This window comes from Stigmatopora argus, chromosome 1, assembly GCF_051989625.1.
Source record: "Stigmatopora argus isolate UIUO_Sarg chromosome 1, RoL_Sarg_1.0, whole genome shotgun sequence".
NCBI classification, from domain to species: Eukaryota; Metazoa; Chordata; class Actinopteri; order Syngnathiformes; family Syngnathidae; genus Stigmatopora; species Stigmatopora argus.
Genome location: NC_135387.1, coordinates 19,455,311 through 19,481,980, shown reverse-complemented (window position 1 = coordinate 19,481,980; position 26,670 = coordinate 19,455,311). Strand labels below are relative to the sequence as shown.

The 26,670-nt window shown below is 42.5% G+C and overlaps 4 protein-coding genes across 4 annotated transcripts; 2 read left to right on the top strand and 2 right to left on the bottom strand.

The window, feature by feature from the left end:
* The first annotated feature begins 551 nt into the window (after positions 1–551).
* On the top strand, positions 552–6,911 carry LOC144078991 (synaptophysin-like). The gene is made up of 8 exons (XM_077607500.1): positions 552–644; positions 1,936–2,001; positions 2,081–2,205; positions 2,423–2,621; positions 3,054–3,245; positions 3,320–3,529; positions 3,975–4,034; positions 4,553–6,911. Exons 1-7 carry the CDS (start codon positions 627–629, stop codon positions 4,017–4,019), a joined length of 855 nt encoding a protein of 284 aa, XP_077463626.1. The 5' UTR covers positions 552–626; the 3' UTR covers positions 4,020–4,034; positions 4,553–6,911.
* A 973-nt stretch (positions 6,912–7,884) lies between these two features.
* On the top strand, positions 7,885–11,540 carry pcsk1nl (proprotein convertase subtilisin/kexin type 1 inhibitor, like). Its single transcript, XM_077615751.1, has 5 exons — positions 7,885–8,191; positions 9,525–9,717; positions 10,059–10,221; positions 10,462–10,548; positions 10,614–11,540. The coding sequence occupies exons 1-5, from the start codon at positions 8,138–8,140 to the stop codon at positions 10,921–10,923; spliced, it is 807 nt and encodes a 268-aa protein (XP_077471877.1). The 5' UTR covers positions 7,885–8,137; the 3' UTR covers positions 10,924–11,540.
* Positions 11,541–11,675: 135 nt separating this feature from the next.
* On the bottom strand, positions 11,676–14,359 carry lhfpl4b (LHFPL tetraspan subfamily member 4b). The gene is made up of 6 exons (XM_077607460.1): positions 14,273–14,359; positions 13,124–13,378; positions 12,855–13,059; positions 12,663–12,742; positions 12,459–12,606; positions 11,676–12,368 (listed from the first exon to the last, which is right to left on the bottom strand). Exons 2-6 carry the CDS (start codon positions 13,343–13,345, stop codon positions 12,340–12,342), a joined length of 684 nt encoding a protein of 227 aa, XP_077463586.1. The 5' UTR covers positions 13,346–13,378; positions 14,273–14,359; the 3' UTR covers positions 11,676–12,339.
* Positions 14,360–14,734: 375 nt separating this feature from the next.
* hdac6 (histone deacetylase 6) lies at positions 14,735–26,663 on the bottom strand. The gene is made up of 29 exons (XM_077607490.1): positions 26,616–26,663; positions 24,622–24,710; positions 24,309–24,437; positions 24,122–24,207; positions 23,806–23,890; positions 22,985–23,025; positions 22,826–22,922; positions 22,654–22,751; positions 22,477–22,581; positions 22,316–22,384; positions 22,108–22,234; positions 21,812–21,877; positions 21,662–21,721; positions 21,286–21,375; positions 20,882–20,988; positions 20,427–20,494; positions 19,793–19,925; positions 19,591–19,719; positions 19,144–19,312; positions 18,399–18,604; positions 18,138–18,330; positions 17,679–17,828; positions 17,087–17,264; positions 16,787–16,923; positions 16,466–16,687; positions 16,270–16,383; positions 16,049–16,195; positions 15,710–15,838; positions 14,735–15,540 (listed from the first exon to the last, which is right to left on the bottom strand). Exons 2-29 carry the CDS (start codon positions 24,697–24,699, stop codon positions 15,472–15,474), a joined length of 3,282 nt encoding a protein of 1,093 aa, XP_077463616.1. The 5' UTR covers positions 24,700–24,710; positions 26,616–26,663; the 3' UTR covers positions 14,735–15,471.
* Positions 26,664–26,670: the final 7 nt, after the last annotated feature.

The window sequence follows — 26,670 nt, the reverse complement described above, 5'->3', positions numbered from 1 at the left end:
AACAATGGGGGATTACTGCTGATATATATTTTTTTACAGTAAAAGTCAGTTTTTGCGGTTTTTCATCTTTCGCGTTTTTGCACTTTTCGCATTTTTCGGGACAGCGAACAACGGGGATTACTATATTTTAAACAAAGAGGGCTGGATTTGAACCCAGGACCCCAGAGCTGTGAGGCCAACGTGCTAACCACTTGCGCTCCGGGCCGCTCCCGCCCACATATATGTCAATATATTAATTTACATAGAATTGGTTTCTAAAACAATCATCCAACAGAAATTAATTAGAAACAAAAAAAAGCTAAAAGGACTGTCTAGTGACCAACACTTTTCACATTGAACATCTTTAAATATTCCATTAGAAAAACAACAACTTGAGATTGCAAGCTTTCAGAGTATATCAGATGCATTTTACATCTTAATAAATGTCAAAAATAGCCAAAGACATCCGGAGCAATTCACAGGAAACCAAAAATTTATGTAGTACTACATATCAAATCATCAAAATAAGCGGACACAGGAAACACGTCAACACGAACCCTCCCTTTCCCCCCTCCCCTTATCCCCCTCTTTTCTGCATCCTCCCCCTGCTGGTCCATCTGGTCCCGCGCTCTTACACTTCCAGCATCATGGACGTCGTCAATCAGGTAATTATATTTAAAAAAAATACTCTCTATATATTTACACATTTTTCTCCATATCCCCTCCACCCTTCACAATGATTTTTGTGCGACCTTTAGTCACTCGTGCACGACGTCCGTTCGCTCGCGGATTTTGGCGAGTTCTTGAAGAAGCCTGTTTCGGCCAACATCAGGACCAAAACGAGCTTGCTTCATTTTGCAAGCGGATCTCAAAGCTAAAAAAAAATACATGCCATTGCATCATCGTGTCTTTCGTACACGAATGCGTGAGGAAACGTGTATAAAATGGCAGTGGGAGCAGAAAGACGAGGAGGATGCTGCTGATGAAGATGAAGCAAACCCCCCACACCCCCCGCTCCTGTTTGGCTTGTGTCACGTGACGATGTAACGCAGTCGTGTCCTCGAGTTAAACCGCTAGGAGAAAAGTGGCCGCTAGGGGGAGCGCTGAGGGGCAGACGAATATTGAGCAAATAAATACTTGGACACTCTCAGGAACAGTCGGGGTCACTACCATGGACAGTTATTCAATACATTAGTACATAGTAGATATTTATCGAGAATTAGAATTTGGTGTCTATTATTTAGTGGTTTTCGGCTTTAAATTGTTAATAAAAAAGACAAGGTGAGGACCACACTGATGATGGGATTGGGTAGGTGCCTGGAACCTTTTTGACAGAGATAGTCATGAACAATTCATCTTTTCAAATGATTATTTTTGAGAGCCATATGCATGAAAATGTGTGCCTTTTTAGTCATTTCAGTACAAAAACTCTCTGAATTTTTCATAAAGATAATTCTTAATACATAATACATTTTCCCAGTGTTTTAGTCAATGAGAGTATAAATGCAGAAAGGTCTAATTCAAACATCTTTGATTAAAGCGGCGCTAGACGTAGTGTTAACGCTACAATGCCGACGTGACGCTCCCATTGGTGCGTTCGGGACTCGGCTCTCTCATCATCTCATCGGTTTCCATATTTTACCTCACAGGTTAGCCGAGATCCATCTCCACTCATCAAAAGAGCCACATATGGCTCCCAAGCCATAGGTTCCCTATCCCTGCGATCGGGTGTTCCAAATGGAGGAATTTTGGCTTAGCGGGCAATTCCATGTGCAGTGCGTTAAAAAGGGATTTGGCAACTGCGAGTATCTGATATCTAAGTCCTTTTGTTCACGTAAAAATAAAAAAACCTATCCACATTCTCGCCAAAAACGATCATGGCGTTGTGTTGTGCCTTGGGGCCCTTTATATAAAGGCCCCACTAAAATGGTCTATTGGTGTTTATGTCTCTCCCAGCTGGTGGCCCAGGGTCAGTTCAGGGTGATGAAGGTTCCTCTCGGCTTCATCAAGATCCTACAGTGGGTCAGTTCACACATACATACATACGCATGTGGACTGAGTCTGGTCTGAGCACACACTTAACTCATGCTTGACTCCACAGTTCTTCGCTATCTTTGCCTTCTCCACATGCGGAAGCTATTCGGGAATGCTGCGCATGTCTGTGGAGTGTAAGAACCGCACGGACAGCGACCTGAGCATCGAGGTGGAGTTCGAATATCCTTTCAGGTCAGGAACTGGAGCCCACATAGAGCTTGGCAGATATTCATATATTAACCCTTCATAGGGCAAGTGACTATATTTGGTTATCAAGTCACCGGCTGCTATTGACGGCGATGGACCAATCTATAGTCCGATCCATTACGATTGCTTAAAATTAATTTGATGTCTATCCCTGTCAATGGCAGAAGTCCGATTCATTTGGAATTGTGTGTGTGCGTGACAGATTGCATCACGTGTACTTTGACGCTCCCACCTGCAAGGGTGGGAACACGGAGCGTCTCTTCCTGGTGGGCGACTATTCCTCCTCGGCCGAGTTCTTCGTCACCATCGGCGTCTTCTCCTTCCTGTACACCACGGCGGCGCTCGCCATCTACGTCTTCTTCTTTGAGAAGTACAAGGAGAACAACAAGGGCCCACTGGTGGTGAGCGTGTGTATACGTGGTACCGATTTGCGGCGGTGGTTCTGGAGGACATTTTGGAGAAATTTCCAAGGCTGCGTTCAGATCGCAGGCATGTGGGATTTCTCCTAAAATCTGATTTTTAATGCCTGACGGTTTACACTATTTTTGGCAAGTGTCCAGATGCGATCTGGGCCTGTTCACACTGGGCCACATTATTGACGCATCAGACAAGTCGCCCTGGAAACAAAGACGTCATCCAGCTGTTCAGACTAGGAACCATCTTGTCCAAAACGGTTTTGAAACGACCTCCCGCATGTGGTTTCAATCCGTCCAAAATAAAATCAGATACCTGCTCTTAAAACAAATCCAGTCTAAAAATGAGTCTGAACAAGGCTTAAGGAAACAGCATCACCGATAAAGTGAACGTAACTCAGTAACGCTGTGTTTGTGCAGGACCTTGGCGTCAGCGCCGTGTTCGCCTTCATGTGGCTCGTAAGCTCGGCGGCGTGGGCCAAGGGTTTGTCTGACGTCAAGATGGCCACTGACCCGGACCAGGTCATCACTCTGATTGAGGCCTGCGACGTCGAGGAGAATCGTTGCCGGGAAGTGCACGACCCCGTCATGTCTGGACTCAACACTTCAGTGGTGAGCATTAAGCGTTAAGGACGGCGGATGACCGCTAACGGGCGTCGATGACCGCCGCCCCCGTTTCTCTGCAGGCTTTCGGCTTCATCAACCTGGTCCTGTGGGTGGGAAACCTGTGGTTCGTCTTCAAGGAGACGGGCATCATCGCCCCCTTCATGAGAGCGCCTCCAGCTCAGGAGAAAGCAGCCACCGAGGCCAACGCGCAAGGCATCTATGAACAGGACCCTTATGCCAGCAACCAGGGCGGTTACCAGCCTGATTACAACCAGCAGGGTTATAACCAAGTAAGCTTTGACTTTCTACATCTTCCTATTCCACATCGAGTCCAGAAGATCTTCTAGAACCTTCTTCATAGCCACAATCACTACCAGATGCTCATTTGCATCACTACAAATTACTGTAGTGAAGAAGATCTAGACCAGGGGTGGCCAAGTCCGGTCCTCGAGAGCCCCTATCCAGTCTGTTTTCCATGTCTCCCTCCACCAACACACCTGAATCCAATAATCGGGATCAGTATGAAGCTTCTGGACAGCTTGCTGATGAGTTGATCATTGGATTCAGGTGTGGTAGAGGAAGGCGATATTGAAAATAGACTGGATAAGGCCCCTCGCGGACCGGACTTGCAACCCCCCCCCACCCCCCCACCCCCCGATCTAGACTGAGCAAAGCATTAAGACTTAAAGATTTCTGGGGTATTGATGTGTTCCTGTTCCACGATGCTATTTGCAGGATCCAGAGCAGGGGGCGCCCACCTCCTATTCCAATCAGATGTGAGAAGACAAGTGGTTGGTGAGTTATGCATTATTTTGCATAATATTGTTATAAAACTACAAACTGTATTCTTGAAATGGCGCCATAATTTTACCAATTTGACACCAGTCATGCCAGTTGGCTACACCACTTGACTCACTGATACACTCAAAAAAGATCCAATATAGTAGTAGTAGTAGTAAAATAGGCAGAATGTTTTTAAGCTACTGCTATCGTGTAGCTGTCAGGGGTCAAATTTTTGCGTATCCCAACCCTGCCCCCCAAAATTGGTCAAGTAAAGGCTGGTATCTTGGAAAATTCATAAAGTTAATATTGAATTAAAACGGAAAAAATTAAACTTAGACATAAATGTATTATTCCATCGTTCATTTTCCATGCCACTTATCCTAACGAGGGCTGCAAGGGTGCTGGAGCCTCAATCTCAGCTAACTACATGCATTGGGCTGTATATCCATTATAATAGCGGAATCAGTAGCTCATCATTGAGTGGCCATCCTTTCACATTGACCACACTTTGTTGTCCTTTCCCTTCACAGAAAGCGTCAGAGCGAGGCGAGTGTCAGCCTACCCACAATGCAACACTCCTCAAAAGTTTACGACCGGGTATTATCAAGCTTTGATGTTCACTCTAGTCAATTTGACAAAAAAAATTCTAAATTAAACAATATAGTAAAGGTATATAAAGACCAAATATATAGTGCAAGTCTCATTGATAAACAAACAGAGTTTTCTTAGACAAAATTCACTAAAACTTTTAAAAGGTGTTGTTAGGTTTTGGAATGCTTCTTGAGAATAACAGCTGATGTGTTTTGGAAGGATGGAGCAGCTTTAGCAACATCTCAAATCTCATTGATTGAACTGATTGACTTGTATTTGCTCATGCAGAGCCTCGTATTCCCCAACTCAACTGCATAATTTGGTGCGTTTAAGCAGTAGTACTTTAACCAGACTGGGATTGTTACTTACCTGTAGATGAAGGTCAAATAAATTTCATGACTACTTTATGAAGAAATTCAGGTCACTATCGTCACCAGGGCCCCTCGCAACTGTATATACATTACAGTGTTGCCCCGCAAGGAACTCTGCAATTAATTGTGTCACAATGAAATTTCCCGAATACGGGATGAATAAAGTTATCCAATCCAATCCAATTGACACCCACCTAAAAATGTTTGGTTTTGGGCACAAATGCTACAAGACAGGGTCCTGGCCTGACTAAATCAAGATCCTCCCCTCACTTGGAAATAGTACCTTGGCACAAACATGCCTAAAAATGGTGTAAAATAATATTGTGAAATGGAAGAGCACAAAAAGTGTTTCAACGAAAAATGAAGAATAGTTTCCTATAAGAAAAAAAAGTGGGGGTCGTTGTATATGCATAAATATTTATACTAGCTATAGCTTAATATCCTATATATCACATCTATTTGTTTCTCCATGTCGATCAACAGTGAGCATCCCGTGGTCACACACCTTAACCAAACTGCAACTGGTTTCAAACCTGTAAACAAGGGTCTTCAACAAAATCAGAAAACAAAATGACTTACTTGTCGTAGTTTTTAGTGATTCACAGAAAGGCAAATGAAAACCATTCCTGGGAAGTTACCCTGAGTGGGTAGATTCACTTCTTAGCTAAACTTCCCAAAATGGAGCAATTACTCTATCTTGTGACAGAGATTTCCCCTGGCATCCATTTTTCCCTTTCAGCCAATCAGCAGCCATCTTTGTGAATGTTAGTATTGTATAGTAACTGATGGTGTGCGTGTGTGTGCGTGTGTGTGTTTTACCGTTCCCCCTCTGCATTACACTTTTCTTTGTTCCTCTTCTGGTTTTCCCCCACATGTGACAAATTATCAAGATGACCATAAGCATCGGGTGTGTTTGGAAATTCAATTCAACTCCCTGACTCTACTCCTGAGTGTGATTGAATTGCGTGTTTATTTGAATTTCTATTATTTGGGGACCCTTAGAATACCACGTCAGTCCACAAGCCTCACATCTTGCTTTAACAATTTCCATGCTAGCGGTGGGCAAACGGATCCTCGAGGTCCGCTGTGGGTGCAGGTTTTTGTTCCAACCGATCCAGCGCAGACACTCTGACCAATGAGATTTCTGCAGAAAACAAGAAGCACCTGACTGCAATCCACTGATTGCACTTGTAGGACACCAGATTGGTGAAAAGGTGTACTCTTGATGGGTTGGAATGAAAACCCGCACCCACTGCGGCCCTTTGTGGAATAGTTTGACCACCCCTGCACTAACCGAATGCACCCCATAGTTAAACAGATGCTGCATTGAGTGGGTTTGCTCATATATTATACATCATTGTACCCACGGTATTTGACAGATCTGCTATAAAAACGAGGGTTTAAATGAACTGCACCTCAGAGAGACACAACCTACAAAGAGAATAAGTAATGCACCCCATTCATTACAACAATATCCGTGAAACAAAAGTGTAACTTTAATGGTAGTTATCATTTCTTACTCCATATACTTTGTATTTAGGAAATTGCTGCAGGGTTTAGTTTTAGTACCATGAAAAGCTATTAAGGCAATTTACAAGGCTTTTGTGTATCTCATCTTTGTATCCTGTTGTTTTCTTATCTCAAGAGCAGTTCCTGATCTTAACCAATGGGATCTGTCTTTGAGTGCAAAATGGTTTCTAATCCCCAAATAACACATAAATAGGGCATCTTCATCGATCCGTCCACAACGCCACATCAAATATGCTGCGATTCAGTGCTGAATATGATGTGCATCTGCAGATGTCTATGGTGATGCAAAGATTATGTTTATGCCTATTATGATGATGATGTACGTGTGATTTGTTGCTATGACTCTCCCCCTGCTGTGTTCACCTGCCGGAATGTTTCAATAAACAACTAAACAAAACCGTTGGGTGTCGTGATTGTGACCACATCCTCATATAGTACAAACTGCTCAACATATGGTGCTGGCATGGCAAGTCAAAACGATGACTCAATAGAGTTGCCAAACAACACGTTTGACATGCTTATGAGTTTTAGTCCTGAGAGAGGATTTCAGTTCTCACAGGATATCCGAGTCCTGAGAGACAATTGTATTCCCAAAGCAAGCTTGTACTTCTGAGAGAAGGATTTCGCCCATTGGGAATGCTCTATTCCCCAGAGGAAGCACTTCTCCCACTGGATGGTTGCAGTCCCAAGACAGTTTGTTTCATCTTGAAAAATATTTTCCCTTGCACGGGTTAAAATTTTGAGAGAATGCACTAAACCCCACAGAAAAATATCATCCTGGGAGAAGGTATTAGTCAATGGAGAAGGATTGAGTCCCCCAAAATGTTTTACCCTAAAGACAATGGCATCTGTGACCATAGAAGGTTATTGGCCTGAGATATATTGAACGAGCAGGTACTACTACTACTTTCTTATCCCAAGAGAAGGTTTTTTGTACTGAGAGAACCTTCAGGCCTAGTGTGCAAGGCTTGAGTCTTACAGAATGTACTAGTCCTGAGAGACATTTGAGTCACTAGTGAAGGTTCAAGCCTTGAGAGAAGTTACTTGTGGATCCTAAGAGAGGTTTCTTGTACTTGGCCAGAAAGAAGGGAATAATATTCTCTTCCCCAGAGAGGGTTTTTGTCACCAGAGAATGTTCAAGTATCGAAAAAAGGTACTCGTGACCAGCAAAGAAGATTCTGGTCCAGGAAGAAAGCTCCACAACTGCCGCATTAAGATTCTTAGCCCAAGAGAAGGTCCGAGTCCTGCGATAAGGTTTATAAGCTTCTTATCTGCTGATAAAAGGTATTGTCTGCAGAGTAGGTTAAAATCTGAAGGGAGTAATCTCTCTTTCATGGAATTTTCCAGTCTCCCTCTCATCTCTCACTCTCGCCTCTCCCTTTCTGTTGTAATTCTCCCCTCTGTTTACACTCCCTCCATTTTTTTCCTCGCCTCTCTGCCTGCGCTCTCATCAATCCCGCTCTTTCTCTCATTATTCACCCTCCACTCTCTTGCTCATCTCTTTCCTGTCTTCTGGCTCTTTCTCTATTTTTCTCATCCCACTCTCTGCTCTCATACCTCGCTCCCCTCCCCCTTTCAGCCATCTCCTCATTGTTGGTGGGGTGTGCGTTTTCAGTGGTCAGAATGGCGTCGCTCAGCCTCCTACTGTGCAGTGTCGCACTGTTCCATGCCGTTCAGGTAGGCATCGCCATGTTTGTTTGCAGGTCGAGTGACTCTGAAATGGCTGCTTTCAGTTTGTCTTCTGTCCTTTAATGCCATTTTTTGGACACGCGTGTGTGTGTGTGGATCTACATGTTTGTGTATTTGCCTCGGTGTGTGTCTGTGCTGAAAAATATTACATTTCAGCTCCTGGTCACCATAGTGACAAGAGGCAGTAGCCCATAGCAACCCCTTGTCTCCTGCTGGCTTGTGAGCGTGTGAACAAAGATGACGGTGACAAATCTGATTAAAGTTGAAATGCGAACACAAAACACACTAATTAAAGAAAAAAGGAAATAAATGAATTGCAGCACAGTTGAGAGTGATTAGCATACCTATCTTACATTTTTATTGTTCGAATCCTGGTTCCAACCTTATTGGTTGGGATTTGAGTGTTACGTAGTGTATTTCCAGTTACTCAGGCTTCCTCCATATCTCAAAAACATATTTGTTAGCTTAATCAAAATTGTTCATTTGTGTGAACGTGAGTATGTAAGTGGTTTGTCTTTTATTTCTGAATACCGGGCTAGTGGTGTGCGATATGGATTATAATCCTCTATCGCAATATAGGGCATGTTATATCACGTTGGATGCCTTGCTTTTATTAATGGAATAGAAATGGTTTTGATCATGCAAATTCCAGCAGAAAGAACTTAAAATATACATTTTTCCAGCTAAAATATCGAAAAAGGTCAATATAACCAGGAAGTAGCCAGCATTGATGTGAGCAGCTATTTCTAAATGCCACAAGTGTTTTAGCCAATCAAATACAAGTGTTCTAGACTTTCAACTTAAATAGTCATATATACACTTTTCTCAAAAATAAACAACAACAAAAACAGCAACCACCAAAAAGCGGAATTTGTGTATTTTGTCCTACTAACGTTGCTCCAGATTAGCCTAATTTGCCATACTTTGTTGAAATTTGCTGTTTGATTATTATTTTTTGGGTGTGTAGTAACAAAGATAAGGAGAAGCCAGTGTCAGTGCGCAACAGTGCTCGGTTTTTGGCGGTACAAAGAGCACAAAGGTTAAATACAATACTAGGAGCAAAGAAAGTCAACAAAAAGGGGAGGGGGTGAAGTCGGAGGGCGCTATATGGCATTTCTTTTTCCCCAACTAAAGGCTTCACTTTGTACCTGCATTCCAGTTTATCAGCGGTTAACAACACAGATCCAAATGAAAACACTCATTTGGATCTTGGAGATGCCCATACTGAACCACAGTAAAATTGTGTGGCATGCAGCCAATTGTTTGTATTAATGAAATCATCAGTCCTTAATGTCGGCTCATGGGAAATTGTCTCTTTTAGTGGACACTTGCAGCTCGTGGAGGAGCCAGACGTCAGAATCTGTTGGCCTACGACGATGACCGCAACGGGCTGATGTCACACCAGGGCTACTACCAATCAAACGGCTGGAGTGGGCGTACCTTGGAGCAAGCACTTCAGCGATTGGTGGAGAAGGGTCAGAGACAAGAGCAGGAGAACGAGGAGCAGCGAACGGGTTAGATGGGCCACTTCACTGTTACAACACATCACACTGTTCCAGCTGACAAAAAAAGCCCAAATTTTGCTCAAGACACCATTCAAAAAAATCACTCAGCACCCTGAGTATGCAAACCTTGCAGTCTTGGTACAATAATTTACATGTACTATTTGTTCCACTGATGTGATTACTTTAGATTTTTGGGAAGGGAATTGAAAAATTAAATAAATTAGGCATATGTAGGAGACCAAGCCAAAACACAACACAACTTTTGTTCTAGAATCTAGACAAATACTATTATCAAACGGTCTATAATGTTCACGTTGACAAATCCAATTAAGTTCCTATTTTTCATGCAGCCTACATTGCGACTTTGTTCCGCCTCCTCACCGAGATGGAAGCCACAGGATTGGCTGAGACGGAGGAGGATGACTTCCAGGGCTCGAGTCTGAATATGGGGAGGCGCCCAGCAGCCTGGTGGACTACTGTGACACCACAGCTGCTTCAGGCCTTGCTAGACAGGTGACGTTTAAGTAGCCTTTGCAGATGAATCAGACATTCCAAAGAGTCTTTGGACACTAATTTGTCTTTGCAGGTGAGTTAAACTTTCAAAAGAGTCTCCAGAATCCTTACAAACTAGTTGGTATTTTTTAAAGGGTGTTTACACATCTATATATTTTTACTGTCTGATACTTCAAGACATTGAAGCCATTACCAACCAGTTTGAGCCTGTTCACTAAAAGGCTGATGTGTTATTAACAGAATGGAACCACAGGTGGTTAGTGGTGCGCCGGCAAGGACGAAGCTTCGCCAATTCCGCAATGATGACGATGAGGATGAAGATGTGAGGTAAGTAGAAAGCTGGCAGGTCAAATTTGAGGAAACTCACTCATCACGGTCTCTCACATTCTCAGACGTCTGCTGGCTAGGATCCTGCCATTCGTTGGCCCTGACTATGCTCCTTCTACTCGACGATCACGGCGAGATATGTCGATATCGGAGCCTGTGGGAACCGCCCACAGGAGACGTCGCCGTTCCCTGGAGGATGACGCGTCACCTGACGATGAGCCGCTGCTTAGGGTTAAGAGGCTGGGTGATGAAGAACAGGAAGGGCAGAAGCCTCACATGGTGGCAAATGCCAACGTTAAGCGACACAGTGGTCGACGTCGGAGAGCCGCCCTAAACCACGTCCTCCTTGACCAGATTGTCAACTACAACAACTGAGAAAGTAGAAAAGAAAGCAAGTAAAGGAAGTATCATCTTCATTGTCATGATCACGAGTATATTCATGATGTCCCTATTTATGGAGTCATTGCTAACTTACTGTAATATCAATATGCGCACCTTGCTTCAACCCTATGAGATCAGGGGTGTGTAATTACACTTAAAAACGCCACACCACAATTGCCTACAATCTCTAAAGACATCCTACAATTAGGCCTTTGCACAGATTAGCCACAATTATGTCTTAGTTGTGGGCCTATCCTTTTTTGACGATGAAATCGTGTAGGAAGAATGGCTTACACATGCCACACTCCGGATGATCTATTTGGAGACATTAGAAAACCGGGCCATCTTCCAGTTTTTGAAATCAACTGGGTATCAGGCGATGAATGTAACCACTTGCCCAAAGCTTACATTTCCGTGATTTATGTGTTGATTTTTGGGGGGGAGTGAAGTTCAATGTGGCATCGCCAAGAACATCATTAAGAGTGGTTCCCCCTTGCTGTGTTTGTGCACTAGCTTGTCATGCGACCACTGTTGTGCGTACCTACGTGGCAATCTGTAATCAAAGCATTAACCTTGTTCCGACTTAAATAAACGCAGCACATCAGAGAACACACTTGCCTTTGGCTATATTTTTGCTCAGATTTTGAACACTGCCAGTCATGTTCCTGTTTTATACCTTGTAGCTCCAAACTTAAAAAAAGAAGTGACATATGAAATGACACATAACCTTAAATGAAGAAGCAGTCTTTTCATTGCTTCCTTTTTTATTTTGAAAATTTTGTGGATTGAACAAGATCATTTGGCATCTTATTTAAGCAAGGTTCAGGAGTTCATTGTTTGTCTTTGCTAATTTGTCCTATAAGTGCCGTAAAGTTTGATGCTTCTCAAAAATGGCTCAAATACTAACAATTGGGTTGCTAACATTCAGCAATTAAAACAATTGATTACAAGTTAGCACATTTCATTTGCCTGAAGGGAAACAGTATTCACGCTGTTTAACAATCACCCTCTCCTAAAACTAAGCTAGTGTGGTACACATAATACAGGGTAAAACACCCTCCTTAAAAACAACGAATTTTCTTGGAAAACATAAATATTTTGGATATCAAAGTGCGTCTAAATTGATATCTTTCGATTCTAATGGGATCGAGTTGAGAGACACACGGACAAGCACATAAGTACACAGTTTTGACTAAAGGTAATGATGATAGATAAACAAAACAAGATGGCTGTCCATTAAAGTTTTGGAGAGTAAATCAGTCAACGTCAAATTATAAAAGTCATTTGAGGTACTTGAACACAAGAAATTAGAAGACAACAGTTCCGCTTTTCAAATACCGCAAATATGTTGTGCCATTATCATATCACCAAGATGTCATCGTGACGCTGATTGTTTGTCTCACGTTATGTCTACGCCGACATCAGCAGTCCTTTAGTCACTGCAAATTAGAAACACGAGAACACAGAGAAATTCAGGTCATCCCTTGAGGCCCGCTGCCACGTGCCTGAATCCCTGGCCCCTCACCCACCTTCCTTCCCGAGTGGCGGCAGGAGGGCATCTTGTCTGTTGGCCAAGACAAACGCCAGCGTGGCCAGGATGGCGGCGTCCAAAACGCCCAAGATGGCCAGGATGAAGGCCCAGTGAACCGAGCAGTTCCCTGAAGAGAAGCTGCCCACCTGTGTACGACAAACACAGGTCATCGACTGGTGACTCATCGTCGAAGGTCACTCACCGAGTCGCCACAAAGGACTCTCATTTCTGGACTCTCCCACGAGTCAGGGAACAGCAGACAGGCTAACGCCAAGCAGAACCCTAAAAAAAATGCGGCACACGTCAATAAGGTCACGAGTAACTCCTAAATTGTCTGAAAATTGGCCTCTTAATGCCAGAGCCAATGAAAACCATTCGGACGGGAGGGGAAAACCTGCAGTGAGCTGTAGCCAGGCGCAGATCTTGTAGACAGTGGCGGCACTGCAGAACCTGAAGAGTAAGAGACAAACCACGCTCGTCCACACCGCCCACAGGGACACCCCTACCAAGACCGCCACAGACTGGAAGGACGGCAGGGGGGAGAGACTGGAGAGCCGGCCGCGACAAACTGGAACGGGGAGGTCGGACTCCAGACACACCTGACGGATGCATACGGTGTATTTGAAAAGTCAAGGAGACATGTATGGAGACATAAGACATCACCTCAAATAATCCTAGGGTGCCGCTTGGTGGCACCGGCCCCGTCCCCGGGTGGGTGATTTCTGCTGTTCCGATCCAGGACGGCTGCACGAGGATGACCACCTGGATGATGGCGAAGCACAGCGTGCACACCGCCCACAACACGCCCACTGCACGGGCACTGCGCACAAACTCTGTCTGGTACAGACGGGACAGGTCGCCCAAACCAGGTGTAGCCGTCGCCATGGCTGAGTGCACAAGTCACGTGACCTGAGCTTCCTTTGAGGATGTAATGGAGAAAAAAATGAATTAAAAACACTGACTCTATGATCATTCATTTGCCCTTTTTGAAGAATTGTTTTTTGTCTGCTTGGAATATTTTAAGTCCTCAATAGCAATCTGTCAGCAACAGTTCAAAGTAATACAGGACATTGTCAATTTTAAAGATATTAGGTTGGTCTGTGTTATACTACTCTTTTTATTTACCATTTGAAAATATTAAAAACATTTGCACATGTTAAAATGATTGGCTTTGACAAGACATTTTCCAATTGGTTCAGGGATTACTTCATCTCCATAACAAAAAAGATGATTATTATTATTCTCAAAATTGTAATCACCCCAAAATTTAAAGACTGGCATCTCAACAGTATCTCATAGAATAAAACAATGGACAGGGGGTCAGTCACTATCAGGGCAAAAAAAAAATACTGGTCACCATTCAATGGTTCCTGGCGAAAACCAAGGTACATATTGTATATAATTAATGGACTGGGGACCAACACGCAGTCAAAATGATCATTTTCAACGATATTCGTCCATTAAAAAAATCGCCTGTCGTGATTTTTTTTTGAACGCACGAAAAAAAAAATCACACAAATTCAAACAGGAGAACATGCCAAGACCACCGCTTCTGATGAGCTCAGATTCGAACCTCCAACCTCGGACAGTGACGCAGGCATCTTAACCACTACAGTCCTTCTTGTTGCCCCGAATGAAATGAAAACGACGACTGATATTTTCAAAGCGCTCAACGCAGACAATGCATTTGAGCTCGATTGAACAGGTGCGCGACATTTTACGTTCAATTCAAAATCGCCAGTGGCGAGTGGTGAAATCTATATTTTCATTTTTTTTTTCAATTGATGGAAAAGGGGAAAATGATGGACAAACCTGCAGCAGCTTCGCGCGTTCGAACGCTAGTCGACGGTAGGAAGGAGGCGCCTTTTCGCAGGTTGGGGCGACCTCCAAAGGCGAGACAAAGAACTACAGCAGCACGCGACCGTTTCTGTATTTTTTTCTTTTCCATTCATTTAATTCAATACTAGTTGGTGAATTTATTGATTCTATTCAAACAGAGGTCCAAATTACTTGACGTTTAAAGATAAACTTGTGCTTAAGGGTCGATGTTTGATTGTTAAAATAGCTGCACTGGCACTTAATGAGCTAAAACTAAAATAGTTTGAAGGTGTATGTAAAATATGTTAACTGTCGAGGTTTAAAAATTGAATTAATCCATTTTAAATCACATATTGACAAACTGCCCCAGGCTTTTTTTCAACCGTTTCCCTTGATTTCATGACACGAGAGAATTATCCATATATTTTGTTCTAAAGAATGTTTGAGTGCAAAACATGAAAAAAATGTTTTAATATTTGTACAGGAAAGCTATTATTGCACAACAAACAGGCCTCCACGGCGTCCTTAAAAATGTGCTAAGCAAAGCAAAATTTCAAATTGTTGTGCAAACCTGGAAAAAAGGCATCCAAGCTTATGATAATTACATAAAAACTAACATTTTAGTGTCTCTTTAAAGTTGAATATATGCATCATAGAACGTGGTTGTGGAGCATTGGGCTGGTGAGCTCTAATAGAGGAAGTGAGCTTTAATTTAGACCATGAATAAGCTTTTGAAATGTGTCCCCACCAATGTTCCCTCTAAGCTGCGCGCGTGCGCAATTGCGCACTACTCTTGTCTTCTCTGCGCACACCAAATCATATGGAACGCACAAAATAAAATCCCAATTTATTATTATTATTATTTTCTTAGCTGTGAGGCCGACGCGCGAACCACTCATCCGCGGGGCCGCCCATTCATAGATATTAATCATTACATTTTATTATTACTAAATCATTTATGTGTTGAAGACATACACCTGCTTATGGCAGGTGTGATACTGGTGTGTGCCCATAGCGAGCAATGATGATGTTGCTCACACCGGTACTCAGTGTGCTCAGGGAGGTTGTCTTTCTGCCCAGACAAACAAAAAATTAGAGGGAACATTGGTCCCTACTAGGATCACTGAAGCGATGTGAAAATGTCCAAAGTCTTAGCATTCTTCGTGGTGAGTTCTCCCATCTACCTCCTCCTCCTAACTCCAGGGTGGGATCTCCTCTCCAAACTTGGCACTGTGGGCAGCGTTCTTTGCCTCAAACAAGACCTGCCCGCACAAATGAGGTCACCACTATATTACATGATGTGCAAGGGTTAAAATCAACATCATCCATTTTTTTTGTATGGAACCGGACAACCACTTCAAAAGAATGTATAAAAATATGTTGTACATATGCAGGATATGTGGGGATTGCATCAGCTATTTTTCACTTCACCTGGTTGTGCACGTAGGCTTCGCACGCGTAACACCAAACAGACAGGTCGCAGAAGCTCAGCACCACAGGATGATCTGTTGTCATGCTGTGCATTAACATGTGCTCGTTGACGTAGCGGCCGCACGCCACCTGATGGGGGGGACATGTGTGACATCATCTGCTATGCACACGGAAATCTTATTTGCGTCATACTATGTGTATTTTTTTAAAATTTTATTTGAATGTAATATTTGGCTCCCCCTTTTTTACTACCTCCTCCCAGCTCACATATCGATCTATAGCATTAACTATAATATCTAGTTATCCTTCTATACATCCACCCATTCGTCTCAATCTCACCTTGTAGCAGCTCAGGCAGATCCAGTTCTCTGCCTCCGAGCCACAGTCTTCACAGGGCATGAAGACATCGATACCAGAAGTGGGCAGGGGCTTGACGGTGTCCAGGTGAGGACACCAGGAAAGAGGGTCTACCACAAACATGCCGGCCTGAGGACACACACACTCTTATGACAAATTCCTTTCTTTGTGATATTCTAAAGCAGTCTTGAGTCCTGACTAACCATCTCAAGTCCACAGGTGAGTTTCAAAGTTCCCTCAGGCTTGGCCCAACCACAAGCTCCCTCTGGCTGTGGCTCGTTTCCGAGGTCAATGTTTGTTGGTGTGGCGACAACAACCTACGCATACATATGACAATGTGGCTATCATCGAGAGAATTGAAATTTTGATGACATCGTAGTGCTAAATGCTCCAGCTCACCTCCGGCTGCGAGCTCTCTGCTAATTGGCTCTGTTCAGATGTCACTTCACTGGACTCTGCCCTCAATTGGCTCTGCTCAGATGTCTTTTCCTCTGACTCCACCCTCTTGTGCCCTTCACAATGCGGTTTGGTCCAAGTTTCATCCACTTGATGTGTGTGCATGCTCTGACCGATGTTCAAGCCGGCCAATCCTTGTGTAAGCTTGTCCAAACCGGCATCCGCCTAGTCAGTTCAAACACCAAAAACAACATCAACACTTTTTTTTGATAGACTCCCCTGGCATAAACATGAAAAATCATAATTGAGTGATTGTGTTATTACTGCTGTGTCCTCCAGTCCCACAGTAGCCTGTGGTTGTTTTTCTGCTCCACTCTGTCTTGATCTTCTGCCTTTCCCTTTGCCACTGCGTCTCCGATGAGCACTTGGGGAAGGTATGGCTGCTCGTACGGATTCCGGGACTAAGATCAAAGGGATAGTGAGAACTGGGCAAATTTTGGTCTTGCTCCTTTTAAAAATAGACGGATGGCCCAACCCATTTCTAGTTTTAGACTAGAGTTAGAAACAGTCATCGCTCTTCGTAAAGCAAACTTGTGGCAACCCAGGTAGGACTGTCGTACTCACCGTATATTCTCAACGACTTCCAGAAGGGAGCGTGGTGTCGCATCACTTCGTTGATGGCTGCCACTGCGGTGTGTTGAGGTGGGGGGAGAGGCGTCACCAAGGAAGGAGGAGGGTCGCCGAGCAACACGCTGGTGCACATGGCCATGGAGTCCGAGATGGACGTTAAGTTGTAACCACCCTATGACGTGACATGACAGGTCGCTGGTAGTGATTGTCTAATTAAAGATGAATGATTAATTTATTAACTAAAATACATGTCGCCAAGATTATTATTTACCAAATTTAAGGCATGTTTTTGCTCAAATGTCTTTAGTATTCCTCTAGCACAGAAGTGGCCAAGTCCGGTCCTCGAGAGCCCCTATCCAGTCTGTTTTCCATATCTCCCTCTTATATCTACCACACATCAAATAATCAACTCATCAGCAAGCTGTCCAGAAACTTCATACCGATCCCTATTATCTGATTCAGGTGTGTTGGTGGAGGGAGACATGGAGAACAGACTGGATAGGGGCTCTCGAGGACCGGACTTGGCCACCTCTGCTCTAGCATCATTACTTTCAAATATCCAGCCCAACCTGGCATCACCACTCACCTCCAGTATGACTAATACCCGCCCACAAGCCAATGACATCAGCATGTGCGTGAGGTGAGCATAGCCCTCAGGGGTGACACGGTATCCTCCCAGAGGGTCTCCACGTGCAGCATCAAATCCCGCCGACACCAACACTAGACTTGGATTGAACTGTGAGGCAATGCATTTTTTTTCCAGAAATAAGAAGTAAAGAAATGATGTTTAATTGAATTATTGGCTGCCATTGACAAAGATCAGTTGTGTCAAACCTATGGCTCACGGGCAGAAATTACCCAGCCAAAATGGCAAATACGGCCCGTGGGATTGTTCCAGCAGTTACGAACGTTTTAGTTCATTCATACAGAAGAAAAGAAATCACAAACTTTGACAGGTACTTTAGGTCAAAGTACCATTGTGCCTTTGAGCATTGAGGAGTGTGCGTGTGTGTGTGTGTGTGTAGGGGGTTACATGTGCGGTCACCTCAGTAGCAATGGGCATGACGACGTGGTGAAAGGCGGCGAGATATTCGGCGTCACCCATCCGCCCGCCGCTCCATGCCACGTTGACATTAAAGCCTGCCCCTTGGCCCACACCCACTCGGTCCGGTGCGGCGTCGTTCGAGGACGGGAAGAAGGTTCCATTGTCATAGCGATGGAGGGAGACATAAAGGACGCTGCAAACAGGACAACAATGCACTTACTGACCGTGCAAGTCACACACCGCGGTCACGTGACGTGGTACCTGTTGTCATCTTCAAACATGTGCTGTGTGCCGTTGCCGTGGTGAACATCCCAGTCCAGGATTAATATTCGTAAAGGTGCATGCTGGGAGTTTTTTTGAGCATAGCGAGCTGCGAGGGCAGCCGTGTTAAAGAAACAAAAACCGCAAGCAGAGTCTCTCTCGGCATGATGGCCAGGGGGGCGCACGATAGCTACTCCGCTTCTCACCTGCGCACACACACCCAGGATGCATTAGTGTATGGGAAAGTTTAAATGACATGTAATTTTAGGAAATTACTTTCATATCATAACAAAGCGCTCTTGCGATGTCATCTAGAATTCGTTTTTTGGCCTTCATGATGAATTAATTTAATATTGATTTCGCCGCAATGAAACGACGTTGTCCAAATTGACTGGATGTCTATCGTTTTCAAGGGCACTGAAACATGATCGTTCGATACCAGCCATGAAATGGATTAGATGTCTATCGCCATCAATCGCAGTGAATTAATCAATCAGCAGGTATGTATTCAAAACAGACGTTTTGAACTTTAATTCCAGCAGGGAACTAATGGCTTTGGCAATGGATTTGTTCACCATTTGATAAAATTTGGGCAAGATTTTTTTTTTTAAATCCTTTTCAGATTTCTTGTCTCCTTTACACATTAGGTGGGCGGGTTGCTTTAATGAAGACATTGTTTTTTTACAGCTAGAATTTGACCCTACAAAGTATAAAGGTGTGTTTAAAGCTGTGCTGTGATTGGTACCTGTCCACTCAGGATGTGGTCAACAGCATTGAAGCAGCATCCAGCAGCCAGTTGGGCGCACTGATAACTCTGATTGTTGATGAAGATGGAGTTGAACTCTTGGCCCAATAAATGTAGATCTCTGATCTTCATCGAAGCAGTGGACTTCATCAGCTGGATGTGCTCCATGCTAAAAACAAAGTCTTATTTTAATTCTTCACCACCATTAGGGATGGACAGTGTGAAAGTAGAAAGGTTGAAATGGTTGACAATTCAGTCTGTGAATAGCACAGCTGCTTGGTGTTGGCGTTATTTTGGTCACAATTTTCTCAAATGAGTGATTTTCTGTGCGCATCCTTAAAACATTATTATTTCACTGAAGACTAAAGATGACATTTTGTGAATGCTCGTTCATCTCTGAGCCCTGCCAATAACTGTCGCTCGGTCCATTGTCAAGCTGTCACATACGTGTGACACATGGCGAGCTCCTCTTCCGTGGCGCAACGAGCCGGAATTTGGAGGCAACGTTCTACCAGTCCGAGCTGTTGATGCCTGGAGAAGATCTTGAAGATTCTTTGTGGCTGTTCCGGATGGTGCCTGTATACAAAGTATGGCAGACTGTGTCATCCCTCTAATCAAGCACAGGATCCATGCACACAAACAAACACACCTATCCCACAGGTTGAGATGCTCCATCATCCTCTCATCGTACACTAGGCCTGTTGTTGTCACACTGGGACTTGGCAGACACTCCAAATTGATTACGTCTCGGGGAACACATTCTCCAGCGAATATATCACCCTCTAGAGATGATACAATACCATGTATGTGCAAAAATTAGAACACATTAGCTACAAATAAAATGATCCAATGTTTACAACAGTGATTCCCCACTAGTGTGCCATGGAAAAAGATGAAATTTCACTTAATTGAGCCAAAAAGTATTATTGCAAACAATGGATCTTTGTTCATCTATCTTTCCCAATGTCGAACCATGTAAGGCAAAACAAAGATGATATTCTTCTACTAGATGGCAGAGCGTACAATTGACATGTATTCATATTTTACCATTCATAAAATAGAATACAAGCTTTGTGTTCAACTGGGGTCCACAGTTCACATTACATGCATTACTGAATGTTAGGTGGTATAATAAAAGCTTGGGCACCCTTGATAATTTGCTAGATTTTCCTTTATAAATAATTGCTTGTACAGGTCATCAATTTCAGTTACATATATAAAATAATTAAGAAAAAAAAACCTGAGAGGCTATTTGAAAGCTTTATGAACGTGTGTGCGTTTACCCAGTACTTGTAGTGAGGTCCAGTATGGATACAGAGCTGAGATGGTCTCGGAGATGGACTTCAAGGCACTGAAGCAGTATGAACAAGTTGTGTTTTTTTTTTCATTTCCAAAATCCCGGTTCAAATAATGTTAAGTTCACCTTGGTTAAGCTAATGACTGATTAATTATAGCAAACCTCCTTTATAACTGAAAATGTCAGACACGAAAAACTAACATACCTGTCAACCTCTGCCGATAACTGCCCTTATAAATGATTATTGATTCCCCTTACAAACCCCCAAAAAACCTTACAAACACCGTACGAGTCGTAAGGTACGGTGTTTGTAAGGTTTTTTGGGGGTTTGTAAGGGGAATCAATAATCATTTATAAGGGCAGTTATCGGCAGAGGTTGACAGGTATGCTATCAAAAGTTTAACGCATAAATAATCAGTGCTGTGCACGTGTGGCCAGTACCAGTCGGTAGGAGCAGTGGCTGGACCCATTGGGGCAGAGGCTCCCTCCAGAAGCGCTCGAACACTAGCAGCAGCACCCTCTGCCGTCTTCTGTAGATTGTAACCCCCCTAAACGTGTGCGAAAAAAACGTGCAATATGTACAGTTAAAGTGAATTCGGGCACCTTAAACAAAGACGGCCATATCCTAAAATGTTTTAACATTATTTGTTTGACAAGACAACATCTCCATGGGGGTAAATAATATTTGGATTAATTTCCTGGATTGAACAAAAAAAGACAATACAATAGGGGGTTAGGTCATCATTTTGACCTTAATTATAACTTCATAAATCCAGGTAATTTGGGGGGGAAAGCAGCCGTTGTTGGTAGGTTTATAAATTAGAATGTTAGTTGTTTTTTTTTACCTCGAGAGCCAGAACGAGTCGACCTTCGGCCAAGGACATCAGCATGTGCGTTAGTGTCTGGAAACATTTGGGACTCACGCACATCTCCCCCTTAAAATAAACATAAATGCTTTTTTAGGACAAATGAAACACATAGTAGTAATGACAATAGAATTACTGAAATGATGATACATAACATAATACAAAATAAACTATAGCAATTTAAAATGGCAACTGTTATAAATGAATAAGTATTTCTTAGTTTTGTTTATTAAGGGATGCAATATTATAGGATAAAAGTATCTAGTTGTATTAGTAATACAGGAGGAACTATAAATGTAAAAGTAGGTAGTGATGTCATCATTGCACAAGTAAGGACTAATCAGCCCTGATGTACCTTGGGATCACCCATTACAGCATCAAAACCGGCTGAAACCAGTACAAGCTCTGGCTGAAACTTAGGAAACAAACACACACAAACGCAGAAAATGTTTTAAATTAAACGGTTGAAATCAAAGATATATTGCAGAGGCAGGATGAGGGTTACCTCATAGGCAACGGGAAGCAGCAATTGCTGGAAAGCACACACGTAGTCCGCGTCGCTTTTTCCTGCCTGAAAAGAAGACAACGTACATAAGAGCAAAAATTGATATGGCTACACTGCTTCACAATTTCGTCAAATGAATGAGAAAAGGTGCAATTCGCATTGGTGATTTATAATCAGAATGATTAAATACTGTACCTAGATTTTACGAAATTGCGACTATATGAGATTTTTGGAATTCTCGTCTAGACTCAATAAAGATTAGGAAGCTGCATTAGAGGATATTTGAAGTGACAGACCGTGCTCCATGCCAGGTTGATGTTTTTTCCTTCGGCAGGGGGGCAGCCCACAAAAGAACTGTCAGATTCAGGTAGGTGAGGCCAGAAGGCACCGTGCTCAAACCTGTGCACGCTCATGTACAACACACTGACGCACGCATACACATTTAAAGACAGTCAAACAGCAGTGGACTGTTTTTGCTACATTTCTGCAAGTGTGAGAAGTCACCTGGGATCTTCCTGGAAAATATACTGAACACCTTGACCATGGTGAACATCCCAATCCACGATCAAAACCCTGACACAAATAAGAACACACCTTAACTTGATGACTTCTAATGTCCAAAATGTGCTCATTTTGTATCCTGACTTTTCACATGGGAGACAAACCTTTTAACATTGTGTTTTTTCTGAGCGTAACGGGCTGCAACGGCCACGTTGTTGAAAATACAAAACCCGTTGGCCTTGTTCGACTGAGCATGATGACCGGGAGGCCTGACGCAAACAAACAAACAGGACGTTTTTAATTATTGAATTATATTTATAAATCACAGCTTCCTGACAAACCTGACAACAGCAAAGCCATTCCTCAGTTCGGACGTCAAAACCTGGTCTACCAGCTGTAGCACTGAACCCACCGCCAATACTGACACCTGGAATGTTTCCTGTAAAACACACACACATGTACATTACAAAAAGTAATTAATGTGCACACGCTTATGTATGAATCTGCTCTTACTGGGTGGATAAAAATTGAATCATAGTTGTCCGAAAGCTGATGCAGCTCTGCTTCGGTCATTTGTTGAGAGGACTTTATCAAGTTGATGTATTTCTTCCTAAGGGAAGGACAAGTAAGATGTGAAATGAAGATGGTTATTTCATGTTTTGGGGAACTCACGTGTGCACGAGAAGCAGCTCTTCATCAGTGGCAGCTCGAGGCTGAAACCCAAAGACAAACATATACCGTATTTATACGAGTATAGTGTGCACCCGTGTATAACGCGCACTCATAATTTGTGACTAAAAATTGGTATAATTTTTTTTCTTCACTTCTTCTCAGCTCACACCAAGGATTGCACCGGTACTTGTAACTGGCAAATGATGAACACATGTCACCATGACAAAACATTTATTCACAAAATATGGTACGGAAACCTGGTAAAACAAACTACCAGTATGAAAACAATTCTCAAATGGAATTTACAATTATTTTTTATATTATTATACTATTTTTATATTATTATACTATTTTTATTTACATATACATGTTAATTAACATGAATATAAATATATTCATTAGTATGTGCTGTTCCTCAAATAAATCAAACAATTTTAAATCCTTAAAGTCTAATTCATCATATTAGTATTTAAAAATTTTCAAAGTCTGATTCATCATCATCAGATTCACCAAACAATTGATTTCATTCTTGTTGAGTTATTTTTTCTAAGTGTGAGCACCGGCCAATAGAACGGGGTCTCGCGCCCCATTTGGCGGACAAAGACGGGTTTTACGTCTCGCATTACAACGGCTGCCGAAGGGACTTTTTCACCAGCAGAGGGCAGTTTTTCACCAGGATTTGTGTATAATGCGGACCCGAACTTTGGTTCAGTTTTTTAGTACACCATTTTGTGCGTTATACTCGAATAAATACGGTACAGACTTGATTTTCCTGCTCCTGCATAAAGTCAAGCGGTGAATCGGTCAAACGGCTCTCTCACCTGCACTCGAACGCAGCGGGACAACAGCTCTTGTCTTTCTAGTTCCTCAATGATGAACCTCAATCTATCTGGACTTTCTGCATGTCTGAACACCGAGGCCAATAGTTAGTCACATTGCGTAGTCAATTTCAAATGATTGATATGTGTCTAAATGTTGTTATTTGGTCTGCAAATGTTCCCAGATTGTGTTCAAATGTGTCCGAATCTTCACATTTTGGGCATATTTAGTCATGTGAAAAACAGGCAGACAAATGTTGGCATGGGGAGAGATTCCACAAATTATACTTAAATGAAAGTATTTTAGTATTATACTAACTTGGAATCCCACAGGTTCTGATGAAGAGTGAATGTCTCCGAATAGACCAAACCTGTCCCAGTGGCAGACGGCCCGCTGGACATGTCCTAGGTAAGCACACCCACACACACATTGAAATCAAATAACATTATGGGGGCCCGACACAATAAACAAGAGGTTCTGCCGTGATGTAAATGGTTTCTTTTACCAGCTGCTGGAGTTGGACATGCAACTCCTGATTCCGTTCCTCTTGGTTCCTTAGCATTTTCCCTTTCTTCTTTGCCTCCTGCAGGCCTCCACCTTTATTCCTTTGCTGCGTTCCTTGACCCACGCCCGCCTGCACCCACAAGCACATGGACACACATCTCCAGTATGTTCAACGGGCTAACAATAAAAATAACTTGTGAAATATTAACAAAGACGAGTGTTATTCAAGAACCTCAGAGTATGACATGTTAATATGTCACCCATATTTTTCAAACTCTTAAATGGAGCACTGAAGAAATGTTCATTTGAGCTACCTGAGGGGAGAATCGAGGAGACTTCCGTACTGACTTTGATCCACATGATGTCGGAGGATGATCTGCTCCTGACGACATCTCAGACTCGACTGAAAACATCATAACACCCATTAGTGAACACGTACAAGAGCTGCTATTGACCCCAACTCGCACCAAATCACTCCACCCGGCAACAGACTAACAGGCAACATTCAAACTGTAATGAGCTTTTAGTTTTGCATCTTTCTCTTACATCTTGCCTTTCGTTTAAGAATTATCAAGAAAGAAATCCCTAGTCTTCAGTGGTCGCTGGGTCTGTCAAGATGAAGTAATATGTCTCGGAGGACAGAACAGTGGTACCTCGACATACGAGAAATTTGAGATACGAGTAACATTTCGGGCAAATATTTACCTTGAGATACGAGACAAATTTTGATCTACGAGCAGGCAGAGGACGCGAAAGGCTGCTCATAAGAACATCATGGACACTGTCTCTCTCCCCGCAACTCCCTTGTGTAATGTATCTCTGGTCGCAACTCCCTCTTGTAATGTCTCTGCGAGCACTGGGCAGAGCGTTGCATTTTTTCAGTGTTTTTGTTTCCCGTTAGTCATAGCGAATGGCGAGGCGATCGTTAATACGAGAGTTATATATATATACTACTTGTTGGCAAGTTTTCGTGCGTTATCCTATTGTGAGGACATTTGTGTGCATAATTTTCGGAATATTTTGAAGGGAATACAAAAGCAAACTACCATCAATAGGTTGCATCTGAAACTCAGGGTGGAGGCGGGGCCAACAGAGCCAACCCGGCCGGGAGAAGAAAGGTATAAAAATGTAAAACAAAATTAGAATGAAGTTTAGTGTAAGGTTAGATTAAACTTATTTTTGAGTGTGTCTGCATCGTAATCCAAGTTCATTTAAATTGGTTTATGTTATGTTAAGATATACAATTAATTTGTTTTTAGTTCATTTCAATGGGAAACCTTCGTTTGAGTTACGAGAAAATCGACATACGAGCTCAGTCCCGGAACGAATTAAGCTCGTATCTCAAGGTACCACTGTAATTGTGGAAGATTTAAAGTTGGAATCTTTCAAAAGTTTTGTTTGATATTATAGTATCAGTCTGGTGTCTGGGTAGTCACGCTTTATGCTTCATAATGGTTCACACATTTTTAATAGGTCTGGACTGCGGGTGACCGACTTTTTACTAAGGAACCATGCTGTTGTAAATGCGAATTGATGATCCCAGAAGAAACAATGCTTTTTTGTCCCAATATGTATCTTTCAACATTAATGCTGAATTCATTGAATTTACAATTAACCCATGCCATGGACACCAACATTTCTCTAAATGCTAAGTTTTGAAATATGTTGATAGCAACCCTTGTTAGGACATAAGATCCATGAATTTTAGAAATAATTTGAATCTGGAACTTTCCACGTTTATTCAAAGGATAACTGAAAACTTAAGGTTAATTGGGCATTCATAATCTTGTAAAACAAAATTGAACACAAAATGAAAGGGTTGTTATGCTTTGTCTTTTGTGTCTTTTCCTACGTGTTGTTATATTTATATGTTTATATCACTCAAACATGCACCTAATTTACCAACTTTTGAAAAATAAATCATTTTTCACACACAACAACAACAAAGAGCTAAAGGATGACAGCGACCTGGTTGGACAGTTCTACCGATGGGGTTTACCTTTTTTTTTATTATTATTTTTTTCACAAAGGGTTTAAAAATCATTGATACAGACGAAAATAAGATTAGGGCCAACTACAGACCATTGGGGCACGGGAAATCCGAGTGTAGTCAAATCCAATACATATTAGGATTTAGATATACTACATAAATATTTCTGATAAATCAGCAAAAAACGAGAAATGGTCAGCTAAAGGGTTAATTAGATATTTAGAACCAAATTTAAACATGTAAACCTTCAAACTAATATTTGCATTCATTTAGGTTACGCTGACAGTAAAGATCAATACGTATCATGAACGGACTCACACAGGAAATTCCTCGCGTTATGTTTTCCTCTTGACCGCCGAAGAAGGGTCCCACA